Source organism: Larus michahellis, chromosome 7 (genome assembly GCF_964199755.1).
Source record: "Larus michahellis chromosome 7, bLarMic1.1, whole genome shotgun sequence".
In the NCBI taxonomy this organism is placed as follows: domain Eukaryota; kingdom Metazoa; phylum Chordata; class Aves; order Charadriiformes; family Laridae; genus Larus; species Larus michahellis.
In genome coordinates this window covers 41,234,315-41,256,912 of record NC_133902.1, presented here as the reverse complement: position 1 = coordinate 41,256,912, position 22,598 = coordinate 41,234,315, and the positions used below count along the sequence as shown (strand labels likewise).

Here is a 22,598-nt window from a genome sequence, read left to right as displayed (position 1 = left end):
AAATAGCAGTACTACTGTCCACCATGATTATATATTCCCTCTGTTTAACCAATTAGTACTAGTTTTTGTTCCAAACACTTCTAATTTGGATTACCCCTCTGATAATATAAGGAACTCCTCCTTGCTATTTTTTAAATTTTAATTTACTTTTCTAATTCTCTGGTTCAAAGTACTACTGGCAATAGTTCTATTGATAGAATTGTTTTCATCATAAGAAGTGATCACAGCAGGAGGAAAAGCAACAATAACAAATGTAGTAGCATTATCCAGTGATCAGTGGCCAATTTCTCACAAAAAAAGGCTTACCAAAGCAACGGCGAACCTGCCCTTTTTTTGATACAGTAGCAATGCTGGGTCTGAACCTTCAAATTAGGTGTGTGCTCTGCTGGACTTGCATGATCACTGTGGCCAAGATAACTTATCACAAGTGTAAAATCAACCATTTGCTTGGATGCTTGCAGGAGAAGGTTTGATAAATGTATGAATAAAAAATTTTATTTGCTCTCTCATGGTACTGGGTAAAACCCATAATAAAATGGCATCTACCCCACATCCAAAATTTCAATTAACATGTACATTTGGCTAAACACTTTCCAAAGCTTGTCCCACTTATTTACTTTGAACTCCTTTTAAAGGTAAAATAAATCAGTAAAGCTATTCAGATGCACAGAAGATCCATGGAAAGAAAGGAGGGGGGATTGTAAAAAATACATGCATAACTTAAAAAAGGATCTCAAACACTAAATATGTCATCTTTTTAGGGTAAGCATCACAGGCATGCTGTTATCAGTGCTGGACTGATAACATCAGAATGAAAGGGGGAAAACAAGGCAAAGAGATTTTAGGAAAAACAGAACAGGATAGTCTGAAAAATAAAAATATCTTTGAATCTTTGGGACTAGTGACATCTTTCGTGAAACAATATACACAGTAAATATTTTTTTTTTGTAATTTAACTTTGCCAGTGTGTACCACAGGGATATGATTTAAATTATGCTTATTCTACGGAGTCAAGATTCTTATCCAGATTAAAACAAATCCCAAATCCTGTTTATCCAGTCCATGCATACTTATTTGGAACTGTTCTTATCAAAATACATTATGCAATGAAACATAATCAAAGAAATGTAGAAATGAAGCAGAGGGGAACAAATAAACAAATAAACAAGGTTCTCAGCATATTTCACCTGCAGATCTTTAAAGCTAATTTTAAGTTTAGCCATCTCAAAGGAGCATAAAGTATTATTTTCTGGTTTTCAATTTAGAGTGTAGGATTTTGTTTAGGAAATCAAGTTTATTTAATCTTAGTGCAGTGTTATTCCTGAGGTTAAAAGTTGTGATTTTTTTTCCACTTTTCCTAAATTCTTAAGTATATTACATTGATAATTAAAAGCATCTTTTGAAACATATTCTCTACCATTATTTATATATATATGAGTATGTGTGTGTGTATACATTGCACGTACATATATATATATATGAAATGTAAATAATTAATGCATTTCATATTTCAAAGGAGAAAGAGGACTGAATTTTATTCAGTTTTCAGTCATGAAATGAAAAAGAAAGACATTGGATCAAATTCTGCCTTCAGATATTTGCAAAAAGCTCCCAGTAAATATTGACAGGAGTCAAACACATTTGTCTGAGGACAGTATTATCCCTTTGGTGTGTAAATGCAAATATTTCATGCAAAATTAAGTTAATACCACATGCAAGTCCATCTCATATGCACATGGCTTATAGCCAAGAAAACTTAATTGGTGCTTGTGCTAACATGCATATATGGTTTGAACTTAGAGCATTCACGCAAAAGAAAATGCAGAATGATCAGCATGGCAACTTTTTTCAGAGTGACATTCCTACAGAGCAACTATCTAATGCAAACCGATATGCACATGACCTTTTTTGGGCAGAGAAGCATGATTTGAGTTGTGGGGTAAAACAGTGATTAATAAATGTGGTTACATTAGCATTTCTTAATGTCTAATTTTTAGTAACCATTTTGCCCCACATCTGATTCTGTTTGGATTATTTCCCTTTGCTATCTACCCCTTGATCATGCAAAAAGTTACAATTAAAATTAGAAAGCATTGAACAAGCTCTAAACCCGACAGATAACATGGATATTCTCCACACTTTATACTGGAATTAAATTTGATATAAATACCTCCTGCTCTTACCAGTGGGTGGTGTTATTCCATGTATTTAGGTATGAAGCAGACAGGAAAGAGATAAATCTTTCATAAGTACAGCATAAATCACACAATTCTTATATTATCCTTGCACTAAGTGTAATATATTCAAGCTCACTTTTTAAGAAATTAAGTGACTGCCATAAAACTTGAGGGATAGAATTGTGAACAGAGTAAGAAATAAAATGTAACAAAAAAAGATACTAAACTTGATTTTTTTTCCACATTTTATTTAAAACAAAGCCTCCATACTGCCTCACAATCATATTGCAGAATATGGGCTGTTTAATCCATGTAGTTAGTATTTCACATTAATGACAAATCCAAGGCTAATTCCAGTACACCAGTTCCTGCATTATGCAAAGTTTAACCTGAAAACATCCACATTTAGTTACTATTTCAAGTGAAACAGGTGTTCTTAGTACATCCATTAGTGGTAATGAATTAGTTAAGGCATACATGATTTTGTAATATCTTCAGAAATAATTCAATGAGCTACTTTGGGCTTAGGCTGCACCCACTTGCAGCTTAAGGGCCTGATCCTGCAAAGTGCTGAGTACCCCACAATCCCATTGCCATCAGAGGGGATTAAGGCCATTCAGTGCCACGCAGGATGAAGCTACTGATGCTGCCTTCCACTGCAGTAATCCCCGGCAGAGGTTTATACAAGTATCCTTGTCCTGTGCTGGGCATTATATCCCTCTGGATGGGACACTCATGGAAGTGGGAAGTGAAGCCCGATATTTGCTTTGCTGTCTTACTTTTAAGATCTGCTTTACTTAATGGTAACCATAAAGTCAAGCTGTCAATGATTCAGCTTATAAAAGCTTTTAATCAAGACTATTATTTATACTGACTGCATAAAAGTGTACCACTCTGACAGTCATTCACAAATGTATGCATAGATACCACATGGAAGCTGTTTGAATTTATGTCAAAATTTTGGAGATTCATTTCTAGTTAAATTGTTACAAAAATGTATAGATTTTCTTGCTTTTCCCAACTGTATGGAGAGCTATGCAAAGTCTCTAATCTATAACTCAGAAAAGCTCTGGAAAGCATCCCGCTAGAGACACAGATTCACAGATCTTTTAGATGCACAATGCTGTCAGTGTCTTCAAACCTATGTCAACTGTTCAGAAAAAATGTTACTGTCTCCAGAAAATAAGCCAGAAATATAGATGCTTACTTTTGCTCATTAGCAGACTGTTATTCTTTTTTAGCTGGCCACATCATAGTATATTTTTATATAAGCAGCGTTTACAGTTTTTTTATCAAGAACAGAAAATCTGAATGTTATACCTTGCCACTTCCTAGAAATGAGATTCTGTGGATTGCTAAATGGTTAGTAGTACTATGTTGACTTTCAGTGCAGAATTATGCGGTTATGAATGCAAGTGAACTACTGTTCAGACTATTATATGATTAGAATATTTCACTCTGAAAAGAGCAGCTAATCCATCTGCCTGCTCCTCACTTCCACCCACCCCCAGTATACCTGTTGTAGATTACACTATAGGATTTTGAAAAAGAATTGATCTCCACAGGTTTTGTAGAAGAGTAACTCTGTAGATGCCAACAAAGGTACCCTTGCTTGATACTGGAAGTGGAAAATTAGGCCAAAGAACAAACAAAATTCTGGAATAGCTATGCCTGAAATAAGAAACCTATGATTTTTTTTCCTTGTCTTAAGCTTATAACAGTCAACTGCAATAGTCAACTGTTCTCAAGCATTTCTATGCACAGTGACACTTCAGATTTCTGATGTGGTTTGTAATAATTCAGGCAGTTAAATGTTTGGCATCCAAAACTTGTAATGACTTGGTTTTCAATAATTGCTATATATCCACCTTCTTAAGCTTTTACTTTTACAGCTCATAAAAAATGAAGATTTACAATCTCTAAATTCTCATGCATTTATCTGTTCCTCAGCATCCGTGCCTGAAAAACGGAACAACATACCATGTTCATGTCAATGCCATTGGTGTATGTCCACGCGTGCTGGAAGTATTCCTCAAGTCGCTGCCGCAGAGGGTTGGGGATTTGATGAAAGCGTATAAACTCCTTTACTCGTAGCATCTGCATGTGATACCGTGCAGTTCCCGAGTAGAGTCTTTGGATTATTGCAGATACATTTCCAAAAATGCTAGCATACATTAATGCTGGATTAAACAGAAACAAAACTTACTTAAGTCATATTATTGGGTTTTGCAGATGATGCAACAGTCCTTATAATGTACTTTGTATGTAAAACAGCTCAGATGAGACTAGCAACATTTTCAGAGATGTGGAATAGATTTACCTGAAGATTTTTATTGATCTGATTGTATCAGTACTAACTCAGTTAGCAGATGAGGCTTAAATATTAAATTGTAATCAAGTTGGTAATATCTATCTTTGGAGATTTGTAGTCCTGAATTTACTGTTATAAATTAGGTTCATCTAAGTTTACGGACTTGGGCACAACTGAGAACTAGGAACTAAGGTTAAGTACCACTTAAGAACAAAAGGCAGAGTCAATAAGGTACGCATACATTTATAGATTCAGGATTTAAATCAGCAAATAAAATATAATTATGATTATCCAAAAATGATGTGCAATAGTTTCCTAAATCCAGTCAAAAGTCAGCCTTCTACCCTATACAGGATTTGCTTACAGACACTGATACACAACACAAAACTTTTGACAGTTTGGATAACAGATTTTGAGTAGTCAAGCAACTTGACTACTTCCTGACACTGCATGAGTCACAACATATTTTCGCATATAACATTGCTTCTGCTGGGAATTTGCCCTTCCAACTGCATGCTTATAATCTTATTAGATTAGACTAAGTCATTTGCTCAAACACTGAGGAAAAAAAGAAAAAAAATTAATAAGGTAAAACTACTTACAGCCAATCAACATGACACAGATGGAAAAGATTTTCTCTGAGTTGGTGTTTGGAGACACATTTCCAAATCCTACACTTGTCAGACTGCTGAAGGTAAAATAAAGTGCTGTAACATATTTGTCCTTGATGGATGGTCCAGAGCTTGCATCACTCTTATTGTAATGCTTTCCTAATTGTTCTCCTAAAGAATCCAACCAACCGATCTTGTGAGCCAAGTAAGGCCTTTCTACATTTCCAATGGCATACCAAATGCAAGCAAGCCAGTGTGCAATTAGTGCAAATATGCACATAAGGAGCATCAGAACTGCAGCACCATATTCTGAATATCTGTCCAGTTTCCGTGCTACCCTCACCAAACGCAGCAGTCTAGCTGTCTTCAGAAGACCTATTAATGTTGTTGTCTGTAAAAATAAGATAGAAATTGATTTTCTCTTTTAACAAATGTACTCTCATGAACAGTCAGCATGAATAAACCAGTGCAAATTCCATTATTTCAGGGAATCAACAAAACCAGCAGATTAACCCATTTCAATGTAATCTTAATTTCATTTTCCTTAAACTATCAACTTTATTATAAAAACAGTGAGGAAAACAGTAAGAAATGAACATTTTAAATTAAGATATATGGAAGTTGTCATTATCTGCTGAATACTCCTTCATTTTGAATATAATTCTTGATCTGGACTCTTCAATCCACCCTAATGGACTTAAATGATCCATTAGATTCATGATGTTTTGGCATGATAAAGTGTGTATGTTATTGGAACTACTCATAATTATATGACTGGCCTTATAGGTAATAAGTATTTATAATGTTTGAAAAAAGCTATGTCACTATATTTGATCCTAACTTAGAGACTCCTTGCAATGCTCTGGCACAGATGTTCTAGAAGAGAGAAGCAATAGGACAGAAATGTCCCAAAGAGTAAGTATCTTATTCTGCAAATATTCTTCCTGTTTGTAATGGTCAGAACACTCTATACAGGTAAAACAAGATGAACCACTGTGAATAGAAAATCATGGAAAAGTTACTGTTGCCAGACTCCAGATTAATCTTCTTTTTTTTGCATCTTTCATCCTGAAGCTTGCAGGTGTACTGGTAGAAGCCACTAATAAAAGTACTATACCATTAAAGAAAATATGGGTCAGTTATAAACCAGGGATGTATTCCCAGCTTTTTAGTGCAGACCTGCACTACGATTCATTGCAGCCTCTTTGAGGTGAGGCTCTGTTATTTTTAAAGGAATCTGAAGTTTACTAATGGAAATTTACAATTTTCAATCAGTAAATAATTTTCAATGCTTGTTAACTCCTTCTAAAAGAGATTGACAACATTGCTACCTTTTCCCTTCCATTAAGTCTGAATGTATATCAAAGTATTCAGTAAATGTCAAGACTGAATAAGTTTTTAATATTTTTTTCTTGCCTTTTTTAACATGCTGGTATATTACATAACACTTAACTGGAAAAGATATCTGAGCCTTACAAACCACTCTGATGGTACTATATGTTATGTTAAAGCTTTCTTTCAACAAGGACTAGACTAGTTTTTATCTTTTATAAAATCCTTGCATTTACCATGTTTCTGAGTAGAATCCGAATGCCCTTGGAACAAAAAAAAAGAGGCTTTTTTGTCTGCATTTATCAGTGGACAGCTCAATATATTTTTCATGTTTTCTGAGTAAATGAGCAAGATGGTAATGTAGGGTAACACTGGGTAACACTCCTTGGTTCAACTTAACATCACAGAGAATAATTTCAGTGTGAATTTCTCATTGCCACATAAAGAAGGCTGTTTCATTGATTGTGACCTCAACAGTGTGAAAGACCATATACTTCAAAAAGCTATGTCTAGGTTGAGCTTCAGCATGTGAATACTGCCCTTTTTTTTGTAGATCAGGCTGAAATATTTATGATTCCTTAAGGAAAAGAGTAACCTTAAGAAAAACTAACATTTGTTCTTAGTGAGGTGTTGGAACCATTCTATTACAGATGTAGTCATATCTTTACACCATGCAAGATGCAAGATATTCTTACAGTGCCTTAAATAGCTTAAATTCTTAAGTGTCTTAAATAGATCAGAAGGTAAATTGTGATCCAAAATATGTCAACAGTGTCTCACCCCATTCTTAAAATAAGATCTACTAATATAAGACTTGCTAATTCATAGAATCATAGAATCATAGAATCATTTAGGTTGGAAGAGACCCTTGGGATCATCGACTCCAATCATCAACTCCACTCTACAAAGTTCTCCCTTACACCATTTCCCTTAACACCACATCTAAACGAGTATTAAACACTTTCAGGGATGGTGACTCCACCACCTCCCTGGGCAGCCTATTCCAGTGTCTGACCACTCTTTCTCTGAAGAATTTTTTCCTAATGTCCAGCCTAAACCTACCCTGCTGCAGCTTGAACCCATTCCCTCTTGTTCTATCGCTAATTACCTGTGAGAAGAGACCAGCACCAACCTCTCTACAATGGCCTTTCAAGTAGTTGTAGAGAGTGAAATTCAGGGGTCAATATTGGGATCGCTGCTGTTTAACATCTTTGTTGGCAACACGGACAGTGGAACTGAGTGCATCAGCAAGTTTGCTGACGACACTAAGCTGTGTGGTGCAGTTGACATACTGGAGGGAAAGGATGTCATACAGAGGGACCTTGACAGGCTTGAGAGGTGGGCCCATGCAAACCTCATGAAGTTCAACCAGGCCAAGTGCAAAGTCCTGCACGTGGGTCAGGGCAATCCCAAGCACAAATAGAGGCTGGACAGAAAATGGATTGAGAGCATCCCTGAGGAGAAGGACTTGGGAGTGTTGGTTGATGAGAAGCTCAACATGACCCAGCAATGTGTGCTTGCAGACCAGAAGGCCAACTATATCATGGGCCGCATCAAAAGAACCATGGCAAGCAGGTCAAGGGAGGTGATTCTGCCCTTCTGCTCTGCTCTCGTGAGACCCCATCTGGAGGGTGTTCAGCTCTGGGGCCCTCAGCATGAGAAGGACATGGACCTGTTGGAGTGAGTCCAGAGGAGGGCCATGAAGAGGATCAGAAGGCTGGAGCACCCCTCCTATGAAGACAGGCTGAGAGAGTTGGGGTTGTTCAGCCTGGAGAAGAGAAGGCTCCAGACCTTATAGCAACCTTCCAGTACCTGAAGGGGGCCCACAGGAAATCTGGAGAGGGACTTTTTACGAGGACATGTACGAGAGGTAATGGCTTCAAACTAAAAGAGGGTAGATTTAGAGTAGATATCAGGAAGAAATTTTTCACTGTGAGGGTGGTGAGGCACTGGAACAGGCTGCCCAGAAATGTCGTGGATGCCACATCCCTGGAAGTGTTCAAGGCCAGGCTGGATGGGGCTTTGAGCAGCCTGGTCTAGTGGGAGGTGTCCCTGTGCACGGGGGGGAGACGACAGAGGGGTTGGAAGTAGATGATCTTTAAGGTCCCTTCCAACCTTAACCATTCTATGATTCTATGATAAATCCAAAGAGCACTTCTTCAACGAACTTTGGAACTGATCCCTGTTGTAATTCTTGATGTTCTACCCTTCCAGTCACTGAACATAATTTTTGGCAGTGATGAGCGGTCAGTGATCAGGAATGGTTGCAGACCACACCTGAAGGGGAATGATGTGGTCCAAGGTAAAAGTAATGTCATTGTCAGAATGTTGTCTTTCATGTGTCAGTGCTATCAAAACCACAGAAAAAAATCTGCAGAAAGACTGGGACCTACCACAGATAACGAATGCAAAAAGTTATCAAAGTTTCTCTTAAATCTCTGAGCTTTTTAGTCACCTTCTGAATAGAAAAATTCTCCTTTGGTAAGAGAACTACTAATGTATTCCCTCTGTCCTTTATGTTACTCTGTCTCCTCTTATTGCATTCCTTTAACAAAATTTATTTCTACTGCATTCTATTACCTACATGTTTCTCCAGATTTCACGTTTACCTTGAGTGTCTACACTCATGTTCAAATTAGTAGGAATATCGCTATTGATTAGGAACATTACTATTGATTTCTATGACTGCTGAATTAGACCACATTTTTATAAAGATTTTTCAGAAACACAGGAGACAGGAAAACATTCTCATTTTACAAAATTTAAGAAAATGAGTTTAAGAAAAGCATGACTGATATTCATCCTACTTCTGAAATTTTTAAGACTGAATATGCTGACAAGACTGTCAAGGTGCATGTAGGTATATGCCAGTTGTTTTATGCTGACCCTTAAAGGCATACTTAATTTAGTTTACATGTAATTTGTGAGGATAGTAGGGTATGCTCAGAATTCAGATCAGGCTTTTGCGGTGGACATAAAAATATTTGCTGCCACAGCAAATGACTTTCATAAAAAGGAATTAATTTTAAAATGAAAACATTTTTGCATTCTCTGTATTGTGACATGGAGGCATACAGTCAAATCAGTAAATTTTCATGCTAAAGGTTGCTGATTAATTTATAGTCTTCACCTTTCTCTTCTCAATTAATGAGATGCACATATGGTCGACAAAACTGTTTGTTTCCCTTATGTCAATATGTGCAAAATGGTTTTTTTAAGAAATGGATTTGTGTCCTTTTAAAAGTGAATGGATCACATTTTGCTTGGTTTGCTGTTTTTTTTTAAAAAAAAACCTGCTGTATTCTATGCATCACAAAAACCCCCAATTCTCTACCTGTCAGTTCACTTTTCATCAAAAAATATGTTATAACTTTAGCCCTTCATAAATTAAATAAAATTCTTTGGGAGGAGGCAGAACTGGGTCAGGCATCCAGAACATAGCGTATGTTTTATACTCCTTTGGGCAATTTTCATATGCATATATTGAACACTTTTTTAACCTACTGTACAGATAGGGTGAGGACATTAGTTATGTCTGGCAAGGTTAACCCCATATAATCTTTTTTTCTTTTCTTTGGTAGTTCATGTTCTTGATAAAATAGACAACAGACTAATCTTTTTGTTAACTGGTATAGTTTACACTACAACTAATCCGTTTTACACTGAGTAAATATGTGATCTAAATATTTTGAACAGAGAAAATGTATTTTAATGCTTCAATGCCAACACAACACTTAGATGCATTTTGAGCAGTTTTTACAAAGCAAGCAGCAAATCAAGGAGCAGTTCTTAAATAAAAGCATTTGAAGAAATCCTTCATACTCGATATATCTAATTATTTGTAAAGACATTATCAAATATGGTATAATTGAAAAATACTAGCTGAATCGTTCAACTTGTTCTCCTGACAATGAAGGCTAATATTCTACATTATTCTATCAAGGAAGACTTAATTTTAGTTTAACTTTAAAAAATGGGGCAGAACTACTAAACAGCCTATTAACTGACAAGCAAAAAACATGTTAAGAATATACAGATTACTGTGGTAAAGTAAAAATTTAAGATTGAAGATTTCTTATTCATTTAAGCTTACCTCTTCAGAGCCAGAGCCAAAAATCAGCAGGTCAAAAGGTATTGCAGCAACCATGTCAATTAGGAACCAGCCTTTGAAGTAGTGAATTGCTATTTTTGCTGGGTCACTTACCACTTCTTCATTCTGGTTTACATATGTTGTTCTGAAGTTTATTAGAATGTCAATGATAAACATAATATCCACAATTAAGTCTACAACATTCAGTGGGCTGCAAGAATATCCACACTCTCTCCTCTTCCGTTCCTCACTATCATTCAGAAGGAAGGCAGCAGAGTAAGGGGTGAATATGGCGGTGTATATTACCAGCAACAAAATGAGCCAGTCCCAGACGGCTTTGAAAGGACTATAGTGCAATATAGTAAACTTGTTGATGCGAGGTGTCTGGAGTTTATATTCTGGTAGAACGTCAGCCCCTAAGGATAGAACCTAGAATAAAAAATGTACCATGTCAATAATCAGGCAGTGTATCTATTCCTACTTTCAGTACACTTAGCAAATACAAGAAAAACTTAAAAAGTACTTTATTGTAGTTTTGAGGATTAAACATCAATTACTTGGTGTTTTGGCAAACTAAACTTCTGCAAAATTCATGATGTCTGCCAGGTCCAATAAATTCATTGACAATTTTACACAGTAGGTTGATTCTTGTTCCCTGTAGCAACCATTAAGTGGCATATCTGGTTCATAAAATCTGCATAATTAAGCATGTCATCAAATTCATTTATCCACTGCATGGTAACCTTGCCAGCCTGCGCATGGCCAGTGAAAGGCTTTTCTTGCAGTGACAGTGTTCTTCTCCCAAAGTAAATCTATTATCATTGTCTTAAATTCACTACAAAAGAGTCTACTCTCATTACAAAATATTTAGGCAACCAGAAATAAAAAAGTTAGAGAAAGATCCGTGTCTGTCCTGGTTTGAGGTAGAACAGTACCATTTTTCTTTTCAGTAATTTTACTTTTCAGTTAAGTCTATTCTAACTAACTCCCTGAAATTAATGGCATATTTTTCAGACAGTGCCTGCTTCTAGCAGATAAGGTCTGGTGTTTATAGTTAATACCAAGGAATGGTACGCAGAAAGGCTCTTGCTTACACATATTGCAATAACAACCAAGGTCAGCTAACTTTGTCATGTACTAAGTTGGAGAGTCAGAAGCAGAAAAGTGTAAAGGGGTTGCACCTTGACAACTATCTCTACTTTGACTTTTGTGGTGTGGAAAACTTTCACGCATGGACAAATTTCACTGAAGCTATGGTTCCAGTACACATAAAGGTGTGACAAAGAAGGGTACCACAGAAGTATTGCCTTTTGCTTCATTTCTACTTTCATCAATGCCTAAAGCTTGTTATCATTCCTTTAAAAGTATGGATTTGTTATCTGTTGGTGTTACCTAAATTGGATTTCAATTTTATTTGGAAGGGATTATATTTGTAAGCACTGCTTGATTTGCTGGCTCTAGAAGCTGAAATGTTTGCTTTGTTGAAAAGAACAAGCATAGTGTAGGCACCAGATAAAACAAATTTCCTTTGGCTGCTCCTCCAGTATGACTGAACTCTGACATGAAGGAACAAAATCTTTAAGGATAACAAGGTAAATTACGTTTTCATCTCTACTGAATGCTTGGCGTAGTTATAGAGACTGTCAGCAATGGTGCTAATTATTGCCTTCTGTGCTGCAAGTGCTCTCCAAATCCTATGGGACTCAGATCACCACTTCATTTTACACAGACCAATGAACAAACATCAGATGGTGACAACCTTCAGTTACTACCCATTTGGGCAAGTTACATATTCAAGAAATCTTATACCCATTTTCCACCAGTTACTTCTACTTATTCCTTATCCCCCTGCTAATTAAAAACAAAGCTGTTTAGAAAATCAGATCTTTCAAAAGTAATTAAAATGAATAATTATACTGAAATAAAATGATGAATGGAAGGAGAAATACCTTGTCAGCAACATTGTCCGCTTTTATTTGCCTTTGTTTAGCACTTAGTAGTTTGAGATTTGAGATTTCAGCTTGTTCAAGATTGAGGACTTTCATGCTCCTCAAACATAATCTTATAAGATTATAAGGGTCAGCACACTCTTTTCTGTTTAACTTTCCAACAGCAAGTGTTGTATAAACCTTAGATCCTATCCTTAGTAATCTAAGTGGCACTTCTTATTCAGTGAAGTTCTACTCTGAAAATGTTGTGAGAACACCAGGTTTAATAACCAATCTTCTTTTTGAACTGTGAAGAAAGAAACAATTAAGCCACCCAAAGATTATATGGTACCTTCAAGCAACCATTAAGCACCATGCTGAGGTGATGGCAGAGGCTGTTCATCTATTTTTTATATTGTAACTAGGACTTGCACTTAACTAATGGTGCTAGCTATTTTTTTATGCATTAAACACACTAGCTGACAGCAAGTTGAAGCACAGGCATTGCTTGGTCTCTTAAGCAGTCTTAATACTTTCAGACCCCCACCTGGTGAGTTGACAAGAATGTTTTCCTAGTTATTTGAGAGCCGTGTGAGTATATGTGGCAAGGGAACTGCTATTTATAAAATTTATATCAGTGTTCTCCTGCTGGATTTTCAGACAATGAAGGAAATGGATTAGACAACAAGAACAATAAAGCTTACTTCACATGCTTCTTGCAGTTGCTTGAAAATTCCAGCCAGTGTGCTTCACTTCAGAGCAACAGATAACATAAATGAGACTTATTTCCCTGAAATCTGGCTCCTATTCTCTTTTTAGTTACATTTATTCCTAGGGTGGTTTAGACTGAGTTAGGTGAAACTGAAGAGTCAAAACCCAAAGCCACCAGTTGGGCAAAATGAGGCAACAGCAATATAAAAGTGATCATAGCAGAAATGGACCCAACTTTTTTATGCTACTTTCTTAGACACACACAACAGGAGAGTGTGACTGATGGTTGTGAGTTTCGTATTCATAATGTGATATAGAACTTTACATTTTTGCATTGCTTACTCCCATGCAATGGGAAATGAAAGCAAGCACTCATTATGTAACTACTTTTGTTTGCTGGATCGAGAGAGAGAAGATGAGACTTCGTTTCTCAAACAAAAAAATAACAGTTGCACATACATAAAAAAGAGAAAACACATTATTTGGTTTCATGTTGGCAGTTTCAATAGAGACTGATTGCATATGAGGTGAATTTATTCTTTTGCGGTTGTGTGACATCTTTGAAAGGCTTGGGTACTGGTGTTGTCCAATTTTGGCTAGATGGAAGCCTTCAGTGTACTTAGCAATCCACTCAAAAGACCTTTACTATATTCACTTTCTTAAAATAGATGTTGACTAATTCACTGTTATTGAAAAGAATTTTTATTAACTTACCTCTTCTGGACACTGAAACTTTCCTTATAGTTTGGATTGTAAAACAGGTGGCTTAGGGAATTAAATGTTTTCAAGAGGAAGGAGCAGCACTGGGACAAGACTAAAGTACCGCAGTGTTAAAAAGTCCCTGAACCTTGGGACATGACGTGATGAGAAAGCCAAGCTTCCTTGCATCTTATTAAAGAGAAGACTATAATGCTAAGTAGCAAAAGTCATATTAGTTGGAATGGCTTTTCTCTTAAAAAAACGTAGGGGTATTCAACCTTGATGAAATACCATCTCGCACTGGTTTTGCTAGTGAAAGCAGGAATGGATTTATAACTGGTGTGTTTTACAAGCAGTAGTATTTATTATTCTCTATTTATTATGAGAAAATGTCAAAGTTAAATAAACTATATTGCATTTTGTTTTTCAATAAAGACCCCGATCTAAAATTAAAATTTTCCTGTATGTTCTTGTTTACGCCATTCACTGTTAAACTAGTGCTGCTGCAAGTTAGAAGACTCTTCATTCAAACAGATTTTTTGACTCTGAGAATCTTGCTTCAGGTGTTTCACATAGATAGGGCTGGTAAACATCTTTTGCTCTTTTTAGGTGCATGTGTTCACTTTCTAAGATCACAAGTTCAAGGTGGCACTTATAGAATGGCTGTAATCAGATACCCAGAAAAATACAGAGTGAGATTGAAGTAACTGTCATAAATTCACACAGTTTTAGACAGATTTATCTTTCTAAATTTTTTGGTAGCTTTTAGTTTCTCAAAGATAACAGCAGTTCACTGAAATTGAAAGAAAAGATACTTAAGAATGAAAATTTATTAATGGCTGCTGTTCCGTTAAGAAAAAGGAGAAAACAAGTGTATGTACCAGAGGTACTATCAGGTGACAAATAATTGAAGAAAAAAAAAAAAGATTCAGTAAACCTTTATCACTTTAAACTGGGATACACTGTTTGTGGTGTTATCTCTTTTTTTGACAGTTCTAACGTCTTTCCCCTCAAGAAAACTTGCCTGGTACTGGGTAACATTTCTGCCCTGTGTTGTCTTCAAAAGACCTTGTTTTGCATAGTGTTTCTTGGTGAAGTGTCAAGGAGCCAAAATGGGCTGATGTGCTTTGCAGCACATTGGCTGTATGCTTCACTGGATAACTGGTTTATGTTGGGGACTCTTGATATAGGCTCTGCAGCACCACATGCAGGAACAGTTTGACACTTCTTGGAGAAACACTAAAGTTCTTCCCTGTACAATTTCTTTTATAAAATTAAATATGTAGGCAAAACTCTAGATTGGATGATGTGGGAATTAAACTCTGGTCTCTGCCGTTGAGTTTCTCAGTGATCTTAGGCAAGCTGACATTTAACCTCTCTAACCTCTGTCAAGTAGCCAAAATAATATTTACCTACTAAACTGAAAGCATCTTGCAAAGGATAATGAGTGGATGGCATTCATAGAAGCTGTTGTGCAACAGCAATGAGTGATCATTGTTCTTACTCCTCTAAATTTAGTTGATTGTTTTTATTTTTAAGATTAATTTACACAAATATTTGTCGTCTTCTCCTTTTAATTCTGAATTTATAACTTAATGGGGACACTTTCCAGTTTATTTTTTTCCTGCATGAAAACATTTTTTTTTGTTATCTATTATGCAAACTCTACAGTTTCAAGAGACTCGGAGAGACCCATATTGCTATGTATTACATGTATATTCATAAATTTTGTTCTGAGGCATCTTCAATCCAAATTTATTAAAGAATGCAAATGCATAAAGTAAAAACCAAAGAACTAAAAACAAAGTAAAGAAGGATAATATTATATTAATAAATTATAACAGAAATAATAAATGATAAGCCATCTGTTATGAATACCATCATGAACTGTTAAACAAATACTTCTGACGAACCACTGCATGGATTTATAGTATGGTTTCCTAGCTATTCTACCACTGCATGAAAGTGTGGGGTAGGGTTATTATATACTGGACCATGGCTCTTCAGGCAACTGTAGAGGTAAAGCACATGAACATGGACAACAACCAGAAAGCATGCCTGATGCTTTCAAGAAGCACTGAATTCATTCTGTGACATACTGTGATCACATGGACCAGATGCTATAAGCAAGTTATTTAAAAAGCATTTGAGTAACCTGGTCTAATGGAAAGTATCCCAGCCCATGGCAGAGGGACTGGAACTAGATGATCTTTAAAGTCCCTTCCAACCTAAACCATTCTGTGATCCTATGACCTTTTGCACCTTCGCTAAGAGTTCACAATATTTTTGTGCCATATATTTCCAAACAGACGACAGATACATGATCAATGTACACTCACACAAACAATATGTAGCATATTCATAATCTAGGTAAAACCTTTAAGCACGGACAGAACTAATGCACATCTGGAAAATCTGAACAAAGAGCAATGTTTACAGGTGGCACAATAAGAGGTATACAGGGTTGGGGGAAACGCAACAGTTGTAAGGTAGATGGATACCGAGTATATCTATGCAAAAGCTAGATGTGGAAGTTTGATGGGTGCAAAGCTTAATAAATTAGCTTTTCAGAAAGGCACTCTCCTATGTCTCATGACAAAGTGTGTCTCATAGGAACTGTATATTTAAATGATGTAGTTATAGTCAGTACTAAATACTCTTTTGCCACTGCTGCGTTTCCCACAGATGAATTAAAGTTGTACGAACAAGGTTAGCTCTTGCATAGCACCAATCATGTTAAGAGAATTTCACAAACATTTAATAAAGCTCAAACTATAAATATAGTCCCAAATTACTCAGGGACTTTAAAAAAAACATTTATCTCACCCATGAAACGTCTTGTGTAAAACTATGGAAGATGCTACCAGTCCACTCAATGAAATACAACGTTAAAATAATTTATTTCTAGGAAATACTATATGACATGAAAAAATATTATTTTGCCAATATCTTGCTAGGCTTAATCCAACACTAGGCACACAGCCCTGATAGATGAATGGATGATCACTCCTGCATCTTTAAGTCAGAGAAGCTGTAGCAGAGAAGCTGTAGCAAATCTAGCAAAATGTCAGCTCCTTGTATGCTGAGAGACTTGAATATCTTTATTAAGAGAAGAGACCGAAGAGTCTAGTTGGAGGTCAGTGAAAAGTGGTGACCCCCAGGGGTCAGTACTGGGTCCACATTCAATATATTCATTGATGACCTGGATGAAGGGATAGAACACGCCCTCGGCAAGTTTGCCGATGACACAAAGCTGGGCGGCGGTGGCTGACACACCAGAAGACTGTGCCGCCATACAGAGAAACGTAGACAGACTGAAGAGTTGGGTAGAGAGAAACCTTATGAAATTCAATAAGGGAACTGTGGGGCGCTGCACCTGGGGAGGAATAACCCCCTGCACCAGGACAGGTTGGGGGATGACGTGCTGGAGAGCAGCTCTGTGGAAAGAGACCTGGGAGTCCTGGTGGACAACAGGATGACCATGAGCCTCCAATGTGCCCTCGTGGCCAAGAAGGCCAGTGGCATCCTGGGGTGCATCAAGAAGAGTGTGGCCAGCAGGTTGAGGGAGGTCATCCTCCCCCTCTACTCTGCCCTGGTGAGGCCGCACCTGGAGTACTGTGTCGAGTTCTGGGCTCCCCACTTCCAGAAGGACAGGGAACTGCTGGAGAGGGGACAGCAAAGGGCTACGAAGATGATTAGGGCACTGGAACATCTCTCATATGAAGAAAGGCTGAAGGATTTGGATCTCTTCAGTCTGGAAAAAAGATGACTGAGAGGGGATCTTATCAACGCTTATAAATACTTAAAGGGTGGGTGTCAGGAGGATGGGGCCAGGCTCTTTTCAGCAGTGCCCAGTGATAGGACAAGACGTAATGGGCACAAACTCGAACATAGGAAGTTCCACTTAAACAGGAGAAGGAACTTCTTTTCTTTGAGGGTGGCAGAGCACTGGAACAGGCTGCCCAGAGAGGTGGTGGAGTCTCCGTCTCTGGAGACATTCAAAACCTGCCTGAACACGTTCCTGTGCAACCTGCTCTAGGTGACCCTGTTCTGGAAGGGGGTTTGGACTATATGATCTCCAGCAGTCCCTTCCAACCCTTACCATTCTGTGATTCTGTGATGGTGCAGAATGAACACTGCCAATATTATCCAAACCCCCTTAGATCTTAAGTATGATCTCTTCCCTTTAATAGGTAATTTGAACTCATTTTCAGATCTTTATTAACAAGGCTAACAACAGTATTGAACAGGAAAAACTGGGAAAACAAAAGAAATGAGAAATGTGAAGGGGACACAGAAGCTAAAGCCATATTCCTGTAATAATTAACCCTTTTTATCATGACCATAAACCTTAAATCTGCATGATAATGCAGTTCAACAAATGAAGCAGTATTACTTCAGCTTTAAAAGAGGATACGATTTTGCATTGGAGATTTTATTAGATGTGTGGAGCTCTCTTCTCTTGATGTAACCTCTCCTGGCTCTCTGTTCTCCTGTGTATTAGTTCTACTGAAGCTACCAAGCTATAACTAGCAAGGACATCTCTTCGCTTTTCTTCTCTGTTCATACCATTACTGTGAGACCCCTATAGACTGGACCTTCTAAAGAGATCTCTGAATCTAAAAAGACCTAAAAATAAATATTACACAAGTATTACTGAGCAAACGGAAATTAAATCAACATTTGCTCCGTGATGATAGACATTACCTAATTTCCCAGAAGACTATAATGGTCTTTAATATTTCAGTCATCTTGATGATTGTCTTCCTTGATGCTGACATGAACAACTAATAAGATTAACACCAGGACTGAAAGAAAGCTTTTGATTTAGCGCACCCTCCAAACACAACGTTATATACTGCTTTCACACATCAGCATTAAAAGGCATTTTTACATGTAAAAGATATTTGTACATGTTTTTCAAAATATAGCTAATAAAGAACATCTTCTTAACCGAGAAATACTAATGGTGGGGAATGTTAATACTTGTCTTCGTCTTTTACTCTGTGGTCTGTATAAAGTGCTTTAAAATTATGTAGTATGAAAATTTGTATATAATACTGATACTTAACTTTCTCTATCAGACAGTTTGAAGTATACCCATGAGGTCTTATAACACAGTGTTTTAATGGTTTTTATTTTTTAGGTTAAGCTTTTGTTAAAGAAAATCTGCTGCTGTATGAAAATATGACTTGTCCTTGCCTGTCCTATATGTTTCCCATTTGGGACTTCAGATACAAGAGGATATAAACCTTTCTTATTTAAACAATGGGCTCAATATTTCTTTGTTTGCAGGGTTAGAAATAGCACAATAGATTTTTATTTTTTTTTGTCTATGTCCACATATTCACCAAGTGTAATTTCAGGTAGGCACTGAAACAGCACTTTTGTTATTAATGACTGACCCTGAAAAACTCAAAGCTTGTGATCATTTTTGTTTCAGAAGTCAATCTGCCACTAAAGAAGGCTTTTTTGAGTTAGTTGAAGAGAGACTTTGTGGTATTCTCAACCAAACTGAAATGCAGAAACACTGGAAAGGTTTTCAGTAAATTACTGTTCTGGAAGAGCTGCAATATGGTAGGTGAAATAAATGGGTAATTTTAAAATGGTATGTGTAATCTATTTGATTTAGTGTTAAGTAATTTTTATAATAAATGTCCAAAAAATTTCAGTGAAGTTGAACATTAATACTGTTTGGCGGTGTTAAAATTTAAGAAAAAGACAAATTCTAACTGAGACCTAGACATAACCTCTTAATCTATTGCCAAAAAATTTGCTGATTTGACACTGGAAAATCCACAAAGAATAGAGATGGACATTGACTTAAAAAGGGCTTGTGCACCTATGAGTGTAACACTGCTGCTGTGACTGTTCAAATTACATTGGCTGAATTGTTCTATCTCTGCCTTAGGTAGTTCAGTTACAATTCCATCTTTGAGGTTTTTGATATGGATTCACTGGTACAGGTGAATATTTTGCTGCCCACATACCTGCATACTGGTGCTCTGATTCCTCCTGCACTGTAATGTGTACAATTTGTGTAGCCAAAGCTGCAAGCCTTTTCAGACGGAAAGACTGTCATCTCAAGTCTACCTCAAAACACCCATTTCAAATCACTTGTTTCCTCCAAGAAAGGAGAGAAACGCTGTTTTCCAGTTGTTGTTGGGAAAGCTGGTGTAAACAACACTGAGCAAATAATACACTGCCACAGGGTTTTTCATAGCTCTTTGCTGTCCCCTGGACTGAAGTTTTAACTTTTAAGTCTTCTGTAGCTTCCATGTTAATGGCACTCTGATAAAAAGTTGTGTTTGAGCTGGAAATGTATGGTCTTTCAGAAGACGCTTTAAAAAATTGATACAAATATATGAATTAAAGTGTGTAATTGTAAAAGGGAGTAGATATATAAGGATCAGCCTGAACAGCAAAAGAGCTTTTACTTGATGTTTCTCCTTCTGTGTATCATCATTTGTATTTTAGTATTTTTAGATTAAAAATGATCTTTCTGGATATCTTTCTCCTCTGCTTTCCATATTTTCTATTTAGGGCTGTCATTATACTCATGAATGTGGTGTTTAGATAAGATATAATAATATTTTACATCATGTCATTTAAAACATATGATGAAACAGAGAACAAATTTAAGAACTGATCCCTGTGTGGCTGAAACCCACACCCACACAGTACACGTATCCCTCAGTGACATGACTTATTTGTATACCGTGATTGGGCTGATGCCTTGAAATTATAGCAGTTGTACTGAACAACTACTGGACTCTCACTAGTGCCTGCACTCACTATATATATGTAATGATAACTATGAACATTGAAATCTCCAGAAATATAATAGTACATCAGAGAGCTCAACCAATATCACAATAGAAAGCAAAGAGGTAGGCCTTATTATCAAGTAATTTGGCCTTCCATGTGAAGAAAATTACAAAACTATTCTTGGTCTTAAAGATTTACAAAGATTTCTCAAGAAATGTCATCCAATTAGGCTCCATTTGGTAAAGTAGCATCCTTCCTCAGTAATGACGAAAACTTTCAAATCCAACTTGGATTTGGGAGGACTGGGACTTCCCGGAAGTGCTGAGCGCATTATAGGACTGAGGCCATGAAGTGCCACATTTTCATAAGACTATCAAATAATTAGGTAAACCAATTCAGCTAAAGATATTCAAATACACCATAACCCAAAATCTTCAAATTGTCAAGAAAAATTATGTATGCCATGAGATTAAAGCAGTAGAACAGCCGCCTTCTCATGTTTGCGCATGTGTTCATGGTCATAAAATTGTGCAGGTTTCATGGAAAATACAGTTCTGTGGATGTTAGTGTCAAAAAAAATTGCTTCACCAAACTTGAATACGTGTAATAATGCAGAAAACTCACTATCTGTAACCTATCATTTATTTTCTCATAAAGATAGATAGTAAAAGAGAGAAAGTATTTTTATAGTTCATTTTTGATCCATTATTTTCCATGAAAAAATTAAGAAATGTCTTATAGATCTTAAACCTCCGGAGCCTCTTCCTGCCAGTCAGTATGTAATTACTTTTATATTACTGGGTAATGCATCCTCAGAGCAACACTTAGAGGCGTACTGATTTATTGAGTGTGTTTTACTGAACTTTAAATCTTAAATTAGTGATATGCAGATTATCGAAGAAGGAAATATTAACAACTGACTATTTTTAGCAAATGTTAATGCCAGAATATGTATTAAAAGTTGTGTAATCCTCTTCTTTAGAATTCACTCCGAGGTGTTATTTCAGAGGACAGAAAATGCTATCCTTCAAAATGCTCGGGAGTTTGTGAGTTATTCGTTGCTCTTCTGGCAACACTACACTGTTGACAAGCATTAATATGTCTGACAACAAAACAGCAAGGTCACATTATTATTAAGGGCTTAAATTATTGCAGTGGTTTTTAGTCACCTAAAAGATATTTTCTATCATTTGTTCATAGCATGACAACAAAACAAAGTAGATCTTGTTGATACTATCTTGTCTTCTTCACAATATTTATGAAAAATATATTATCCATTTAGACTGGTTTGCTAGCTGCCAAACATTTTGATGCAGCTAAAGAAGAGCATAAAAGGTGTAAGAATATCTGAAGTGCATGGAGTGAAAATAAAGCAGCTACATCCATAGTCTGATTCTATGATTATAGTACTTACTGATGTAACCGTCAGGAGTAAAGGAGAAAAGACCCTTATGCATACAGTCATATTTAAGTTTAACTTTTAGTTTCACGGTAATTTTTTTCCCCACAATTGGCAAAATAAGCAAACTTTAGTTTCTACAAAATTTGCATTTTGTAATTAGACCCCTTAGTGTGAAGGTGTGAACTGCAATTCAAACTTCTCTGGTAGCTGGTGAAATTTAGAAATGTCCATCTCCCCTGTGGCTCTCCAGTGTTTACGCCTAATGAGCATATGCCAACCTGGTTCACTTAAAGGAGACATTTAGTCTTAACGTTCTGCCCAGGTTTCTCTCTTCACACCACTTGTAGGAAACTTTAGTGCATTACCCAACCTTTTACCAAATTTGGTCAGTAACATTCCAACCGAAAAGCCATTTGGCAAGGGGAGCTGGAACAGACTGCATATATGTGTGCACACAATGTGATGATACAAATCACATTTCACTAGCAAAACCAACATATAAAGCATGATCCAGATTTCTGGAGCTATTAATTCAATTCATATTCATTAGGCAAAGAAAAAGGGTGATG

At 36.6% G+C, this 22,598-nt stretch overlaps 1 protein-coding gene across 8 annotated transcripts in view; it reads right to left on the bottom strand.

The window, feature by feature from the left end:
• KCNH7 (potassium voltage-gated channel subfamily H member 7) overlaps positions 1-22,598 on the bottom strand; it is a 239,499-nt gene that overhangs the window by 39,294 nt on the left and 177,607 nt on the right. For all 8 annotated transcript variants that reach the window (XM_074594964.1, XM_074594958.1, XM_074594965.1 and 5 more), the window contains 3 exons: positions 10,525-10,950; positions 5,091-5,490; positions 4,158-4,357 (listed from right to left, as the gene is read on the bottom strand). In XM_074594964.1, coding sequence (XP_074451065.1) covers positions 4,158-4,357; positions 5,091-5,490; positions 10,525-10,950 — 1,026 coding nt within the window. The remainder of the gene's footprint in view (positions 1-4,157; positions 4,358-5,090; positions 5,491-10,524; positions 10,951-22,598) is intronic.